General features: G+C 40.6%; 1 protein-coding gene across 1 annotated transcript in view; it reads right to left on the reverse strand.

The window, feature by feature from the left end:
* DCT (dopachrome tautomerase) overlaps positions 1-7,846 on the reverse strand; it is a 32,906-nt gene extending 25,060 nt beyond the window's left edge. Inside the window, exon 1 of the mRNA XM_030336706.1 lies at positions 7,456-7,846. Within this exon, the coding sequence (XP_030192566.1) occupies positions 7,456-7,846 (391 nt within the window). The remainder of the gene's footprint in view (positions 1-7,455) is intronic.
* Between the last annotated feature and the right edge of the window lie 552 nt (positions 7,847-8,398).

Genomic DNA, 8,398 nt, shown 5'->3' on the forward strand with positions numbered 1-8,398 from the left:
AATGAGTACTAGTCCTATGAGCTAAAGAGTTTTCTGATCAGCATCTACAGTTGAAATTATTTCAGCTTGTTCTTGACTTTGCCCTTTTTAGCCTCGATTATTGCCTTTGGTATGACCAACACCTCATTCCCAAGGTGGTGGTAAATTAGAGGGTAAATGTTGTAATATTTCTGGAGCAAAATGTTGAAGCAAAAGGGGATCATAATGCTTATCTCCCAGGGCATTAGAGGGGTTAGAGAAAGCATTAATGTGGGAGACCAACTCTGCTCCCCTGCCCCTCCTTCCCCTCCTCTTTCCCCTACTCCTCCTCTCCTCCTATTCCCCATCCTCCCAGACCTTTTTACTTGCTTCCCGTTCTACCTGCAGCACTTTTCCCTCATCATCTCTTTAAATTCCTCTTTGCCTGGTTATCTACTACTGTTTTCAGCCTCACAGCGGGTGGTCTACGAGGTCATCCTTGACTCTACATGTCAAGGTCAGATGTTTCTGCACTGAGCAACCCTGGTACCACATATTCCCCTTTCATTGCATTTATCACAATTATTGACTTGCTTCAGAGACAGGCAGCTAGAAGGCAGTTATCCTGCTGTCTAAGCCTGTGGCTGGCCTTGTACAAAATGACTGTTGAATAAATAAGAAAAATATAAAGCCAAATTACCACAATGTACACTTTAAAAATCATACACTTTTGGACACCTGGGTGGCTCAGTCAGTTGAGCGTCCAACTCTTGATTTCAGCTCAGGTCATGATCCCAGGGTTGTGGGATTGAGCCCTCTGTTGGTCTCCACGCTCAGTGTGGAGCCTGCTTAAGATTCTCCCCCCACTCCTCTATCTCTTTCTTTCTCTCTCTCTGCCCCCTCCCCAGCTCATGCTCTTTTTCTCTCAATAAAATAAAATAAAACAAAACAAAATGAAATAAAATAAAAATTGTACACTTTTATTTGTAGTCATACCTCAATAAAGTTGAATTTCTTTTGAAAAAAATTTAAAAACAAAAGCGTATGAAGCATGTAGTAAATAATCTAATACACGTAAAATTTCTTCTTCCTCTTTCTCCCTATCCTTCTGGATTAAAAGGAAAAGCAGGCCCGGTAAATCATTTGGATGAACTATAAATACCAAAACAGAGGTAAGTAAAAAATAGTATGACCATAGTAGAGAGAGGATTATTTGAATTTCTAAAGAAAAAGAAAAATTTACAACAGCATGAAACAAAATGATTAGCACTTGTGCTGCATAAGAAAAAAATGCACAGGCCTCCTTTTCTATTAACCCAATGGATTTTTTTAATGTTTACTTATTTTTGAGAGACAGAGAGTGCAAGTGGGGGAAGGGCAGAGAGAGACGGAGACAGGATCCAAAGCAGGCTCTGTGACCTGAGCCGAAGTCTGACAGTTAACCACTGAGCCACCCAGGTGCCCCTACACAATGCATTTTTCGATGGTTAAAGAAGATGTTGTTAAAAATATTATAAGTAGGAAGAATTTCTTAAGGTAATTTATTTGGGTTCTATGCTCCTTGTAACATACAAAATATCCTGTCTATACTCGCATAGTTCAGTTATCTGTATGTTTTAACACTGTATGAGAACATAAATAAAAAATACTAAAAAGAAAAAATCCTACTAGTCCCAAGACCAAAACATGTTTTTGAATAGTTTCAATTAAATTTACAAGTTAAATTTATATTGTCAAGTGAAGTTAAAGTCTACACGGATTACTAGAGTGAAGCTCTTAAATACAAATTACTTATAAATATTTATTGAGCAACTAGTATATTCCCAGATGCTAAACAACATATTCCAGGGTTATTTTCCCCTATGGTACCTACTAAAATTGTAGATCTGTTTCAAAACACCTTTGATTAAAACGTATCACCTTCTCTGGCAACACTCACAGGATTAGAGTATCTTTTGAGGAGTGAATGAAAAAACTGCATCCAAAAAATACTAAATACCCAACTTTCCAGCTGTTCCCCTATAGGCAGATGATTGGAGATGAATATGTAGTCACAGCTTTACAATAGGAGAGTGAGTCCCTCCTTCAAAATGCTAAGGAATAACACACCTAAATTTTCTAATAATTCAATACATTTCTACATTTAAATGCGTAAAACTTGTCTATGAGTTTTATTGAAATTGAGTAATTCATAACTTATGCCATGAGTTGTAATATTCCTACACTTCCCTTACCACAATTATTTTTGGTTGCTAGAAACAAAATTATCAATAACTAATTATCTCCCCCATTTTTCATTCAACAGATAATTTATTAACACCTACTCCCTAAAGGGCAGGCAGAACTCAGCATGCCTCTCTCTGGGCTCCCAACTTGGTATGTTCAGAGAAGCTGCCATGCTTTGTAACTTTGGACTGAACTTCTCCAGACCTGTCATACTGGGATAAGAGCTCTACTTCATGGAGTTCTTATGGGAAACAAGCATGTTAATATATCCAGCACTTAGAACAGTGCCTGCTACAGAGTAAGTTCTATATTAAGTGTCATTATTAGTAGATGCCACTTAACAAGCAGTATTGGAACTATTTGGCTTCATGTCTGTCTTCTCCATCCGCTACACTACAGACACCTTCAAAATCATGTTGGGTTTTTTTCCCTCTTTGTACCTGAAGGGTCTAGCATAACTGGTGCTACATAAACATCAGTTGGGCGGGTAATGAATGAATCAATGAGTAATTGCATAAAAAGCATTAGGCACTAGGAGATACAAATGCAAATAAGGTACAATGCCACCATTCAGGAGATGAAGAACATTGGGGGGATGGGCTAAATGGGTGGGGGGTATTAAGGAGCGCACTTGGGATGAGCACTGGGTATCGTATGTAAGTGATGAATCACTGGTCGGACTCCTGAAACCAATACTACGCTGTATGTTAACTGATTTGAATTTAAACAAAAACTTGGAATAAGTAAATAATAAAACAGAGGGGGGGAAAAAGAGGAAGGATGTGTGCGCAGTGAAACACCAACGCAAGTCTAACTACGGGAAAAGTGAAAACAGAGGAACAACCCAAACACCACAGAACACAAAAGACAAAATGATGAATTCTGACTCAGGAGACCAGAGCTGTTTCACAATTATGTTGAGCAAAGACGTTTCTTATTACAAAGCCATACTTGCCTCTGAAAAGCAACACAGAGGTCCTAATTTTCCCAATAAGAAAGAATTGGGGTGGGGGGGGGGAGGGGGGAGATGGGTGAAGGGGATTAAGAAGTACAGACTTCAAGTTACAAAATAAGTAAGTCATGGGGATGTCATGTACAGCATGAGGAATATAGTCAACATTATTGTATTAACTTTCATTTTGTAGTCTGTGCAACTGTAGGATCACTATGTTGTACACCTAAAGCTAATATATTATATATCAACTGTACCCCAATAAGTAAAAAAAGAAAGCATCTGTCTGCATCTGAGCTCACCTATAACCCAGAAATGTATTCAGTAAAAAAATTCCTTTTCCAGCATATCTCCCAAAGCTCTGCAGTCAGACCCCTTTGATGTTTTGAGCTTCTAAACCCGGTCTAAAGAATTCGTTAAAATGCTGACGACAACTGAAAAATGAAACAACGGGAGAGCCCAGCACACAAAATATTTATGTTTCTAATTTAGATTCCCTAGTGGTTTCTTACATCAATTTAACCTGAGTTCATTTTTTCCCCTAATCTACCAATAGCAGCAGCAAAAAATAGAAGAAGATGGGCCTTTTAGAAAAGATTGCATTATCTTACTGGAAAATGGAGAGGGGAAAAAAAATGAAAGGGTCCCTTGATACCAATCTATCTACCACTGAATACGTCCTTGGGCAAAAATTAAATTTAAAAGACAAAGTCCTAGACCTACTTAGGACTGGGATAAAAATGGAGAGTTAGAAAAACCAAGCCATGCACGTTCCTACATGAACTGTATCAGCTCAACCTCAGAAAGCCATTAGACTAAATAAGCTTAAAGACCACCGATTAGTGAATTTACAAGGAGCTCTAAATAGCCTATTCCTTTTAATTAGAGATTCTATTATTTTAATAACAATACTTCATGCTCACATACAGCCTTTCATCTACAGAGCTCAAAAAGGTTTTACAAGTGTGGTTTCATCATTATCCCCATTTTAGAGATTGGAAAATGGAGGTACTTAGTCTCGTGTACAAACAAGAAGCTCTCAGACAACAGTTCAAAAACTATTCGCTGTGCATGTTTTCCAAAAGTCCAAATACACAGCTGCAATTGCTATGTTCTAAGACTCGTAAGGTGAAAAGCTAACGCCATCTTCTCCTGAAATTCAGCTCTTCCTCACCACTAAATTTGGCAACTTTTTGGTTTCCATGTATCCCTACGGAGAATAGAGAAGTTCTCTCCAGAGAACTCGAACACATAATTTAGGGTTTTTTTCCCCCTTCAGAGTTTGTTTTTATTTCTCTTTCCTGGGTTAATAATCATTTACCAGCTACGAGTTCGTGAAGACTATGGGGTATTTTTTAGTTTTTAACTTTATTTTATGGAGGTAAGAATATTTAACATGAACTCTACACCCTTTACCGCATTTTTAAGTGTCCAGTACATTATTGTTGACCCTTGGTAAATGTGGTACAGTAGCTTATTCATCTTGCGTAACTGAAACTTTGTGTCCGTTGACTAGTAACTCTCTGTTTCTCACTCCCCGGACCCCTGGTAACTACCATTCCACTCTTTGATTCTATGAATTTGAGTATTTTAGATACCTCACAAAAGTAGAATAGTAGCCCATTTGTATTTCTGTGACTGCTTCATTTCCTTAGTATAACGCCCCCTAGGTTCATCAATGCTATCACGTATTGTGTGATTTCCTTCTTTTTTAAGACGGCATAGTATTCAGTTGGACGTATGTACCACTTGGCTAAAATGCAGAGAAATTGGAATCCTTGAACACTATTGGTGGGAATGCAAAATGGTGCAGCCACTGTGGAAACAGCAATATGGAGCTTCCTTAAAAAATTAAAAACAGAACTACCATACGATCCAGTAATTCCACTTCTGGATATTTATCCAAAAGAATGAAAATCAGGATCTTGTAGAGATACTAGCATCCCCATGTCTATTACACCACTGCTTTCAAGAGCCAAGATGTGGAAAAAAATCTAAATGTCCATTGACAGGTAAATGATGCATCTAATTTTCCATTGCATTAACAAAGTTCAGGGTCATCAATAGTCTGCTTTCCATAGCTAAACTACATCTCTTTTTTTAATAACCTTTGAGTGACCTAGAAGAATCCCAGGATCCCTATTTACAAAAAGCTATGAGGATACCAGAGAGGAGGGCTTTTGGGTGTTCAAGGTCAGGTTTAGATTCTGAAGACTGCCTCCCAAACCACAAAAACTTCCCTTGGAAGACAAGCAACTCACTCTGGGGGGAGAATAAGCTGAATGAAGGTCATGTGGCTAGCTTTGGGACTCATGACACATCACAAAATGGTGATTACTGTTTATACTAAATTGGTTTCCAGCTCAGCCACTAGGACTTGGCCTGGCCAACATAAGTGGAGCCATCCAACGTTCATATGGAAAGAGCTATGGTCCTCAATGAGTCTACACAGATCAAATCATGGAGGAGGAAACAAAGACCATACACACTGAGAAAACTGCTTCCTTGAACTGGTCTACAGACATGTGATGTCCTTACTGTCTGAACTTATAGGCCAAACCCTGTTTCTGACCTACTGCCTCTCAGGCATATGTTCATCCTCCTCAGAGCAGGAGATCTCTTTTCATGTTAGGAAGCAGGTCACTGTTACCTGAATTTCCTGTCACTTCCGGAGAACTAGTTATAGGCATTTCTTCTGGAAAGGGAAATTAAAATTACCCCTTCTATTCTGCCATTCTCTGTCCTTTCCATCCCCCTAAAAAAATAAACAAAAAAAAAAAACAATACACAAAACAAAACAAAACACTTGCTAGCCAGGTCAAAAATATAAAGTAGATGATGATAAGAAGAAGTAAGAGTTATATGTGATTGCCTAATATCTTCTGCTCCCAGATTCTATAAATGGGGATGCCCAACCATTGTAAGCCGTGCCACTCTATCATTGGTTGGCCTAGAAATAAGTATTCTAGAAGAATTTTTGAGTCATAGACAAAGAAGTTAGTATGTAGTGTGGTTTCAATCACACAGGTAATATGAAACCTGCTGCTTCTCAGACAAAGGCCGTGAGAATCCGTGAAATAATGTCTACAGAAGCAAATGCTCAATTAGCTCAGAAAAAAAGTGGATAGTATATGTTCAACATGCTACTTAAAACTTTTGTCACAGTGAATACCAGAGGCAAACCTAACGGTTGCTTTGAATCACAGAATTAGCAAGATGGCTACAAAATGATGTGTACAGCCAGAATTTTTTACAAGTTAGAAAAACTAACATCATTCCTACATTGACATCACAGTCCTTTGTACATTTCCTGAGTTTATGTTTTTATGCTCCTGCATAGCTCAATTATCTGTATTTCCTATGTGCCAGCATCACATGAGAACATGAATGAAAAATAATAATAAAAAGGAAAGCTTCCTATGCAGCTGGATGCTGTAGAACAGTGGCCAAGGGCTTTGCTAAAGTTACCACTTGTGTTTTCTGTGTTTCAAATGCCCTGCCAGCCTTTGAGTGTTTATCACCGCTGTGCATGGCTGCTGAACACAGAGAGGCACTACTGAAAAGGATTTGGGAAGGCTCAGAAGAGCCAGAGGAATAAGAAATGCCCAGAGATTTCAAAGAAATGAGGCAAAAGAGAGACCAAGGTCTGAAAGAGGGACACGGGGCAAATCTTGAAATGCCCACATCCAACCCAGGCAAGAGCAGAAAAAGCCATTGTTATTTTATGACTCTCCTTCCCCAGCTCACTGAAGCTCGGTCCCACCACATCCCTCCAACTTTGCCCAAGTGACAACCCAAGCATAACCTTAGCTAGCAAGATGTACTCTGCTTGAGCCCCGTTCAAAACATGAGAAACACTGAGACCAGGACTGCGGAACACCTGCCTTTGACTCCTGTCTTCTAGATGCCAAGGTTACCCACCCCCTCTTCTACAAGCGCAAACCCATTTCAGAAGGAGAGGCCACCAAACCAATCTTGAAAGGACTTGCTCTGAGGTTCAAAGCTGACTCTGGAGCTCGTTAGCTTCCCCTTCCAACAGACAAGCCAATGGCATGTTGGCATGAGTTCACATAACCAGGCTTGGCCCATGGAATATTCATTTGGTTTCTATAACTAGATGTCCTAGAGGGTGTGAAAAATATAACCAAGACATCAGTCTTACCCAGTTCGTTGCCTATGAAAAACAAACTTGGCCGGCCATTTAAAGCCTGGTCTAACACTTTCAAGAGCCTCTTCTCTTTCTGAGAAGGGGCTCCCTTCCCACCTGGGGTCCCCTGACCCGGCTCAGAGCATGCCTGCGTCTTGTCCACCTGCCTCACCTCTGCATCTGCAGGTCCGGTGGAAGAACTTCCTTGGCCACCATTCTCGGTCATCCTGGTTCCGTAGGATGTAAGGACCACTCCAGGGCCTGGTGTCAGCTTGCACCTCCACGCACTGGCCCCGGCCCTCCAGATAGCCACAGATGTTGTCCGGGTCCTCACCCAGTGGCGGGCAGCACTCCTTGCTCACCAGGTTGTTCACGGTCATGCAGACCCTGGGGAACTGTGCCCAGGCTCCAGGCAGGATTCCACAGCCCAGGCAACCGAGCAAAAGCCCCCACCCAAGGGGGCTCATGGCTTTATCAGCAGAAGAACCTGCTCTTGCTTTCCACTCCCTGATTCTACTCTGCCTTTCTCCTTGTCTTCCACTCTTAAGCTCTTGAGCATTCATTCCGTTGATTTTTGGTTTTGAGGGTGAGGGAGTTGATATTGTTTTGCTTGGCGTTCTAGCGCTCTCCTCCTTAAAAAATACCTACAAAAATCGCAGAGCCCACGTGTGTACACGTGTGTACGTGCACACGCACAGACTATTTTATATGATCCAAACAGCTAAAATAAATTTAAAGCCATTAGGAGCACCTCTAACAGCCAGATTTAATGAGGGTAGCGCTTCTCACCATCTTTCCCCCGTTAAATCAGGCTTTGTCTAATTGAGTTAATTTACGGGGTACTGCAGTCATCCTACTTATTATACTGGTATTTCTAAACCCCCTCCTTTCCTCTTTAGCCCATAACTTTAATTGCCTTGAACTCAGTTCAAAAGCCAAACACCGTGCTGCCTTTATTCTATCTGGCTTGCCAAACCACGGGGCCTTGTGAGGTTTGTTGTAAGGGCTGGGAGAAGCCATCATTAGGGGGATTAGTATTAGAGAAACCCTCATTGTTAGCACATGACCCGAAGTGCATAATGAAGTCCATACAGTTGCTGGCTTTGTCTCAAAAG

The sequence above is a fragment of the Lynx canadensis genome, chromosome A1 (genome assembly GCF_007474595.2).
Source record: "Lynx canadensis isolate LIC74 chromosome A1, mLynCan4.pri.v2, whole genome shotgun sequence".
Taxonomy (NCBI): domain Eukaryota; kingdom Metazoa; phylum Chordata; class Mammalia; order Carnivora; family Felidae; genus Lynx; species Lynx canadensis.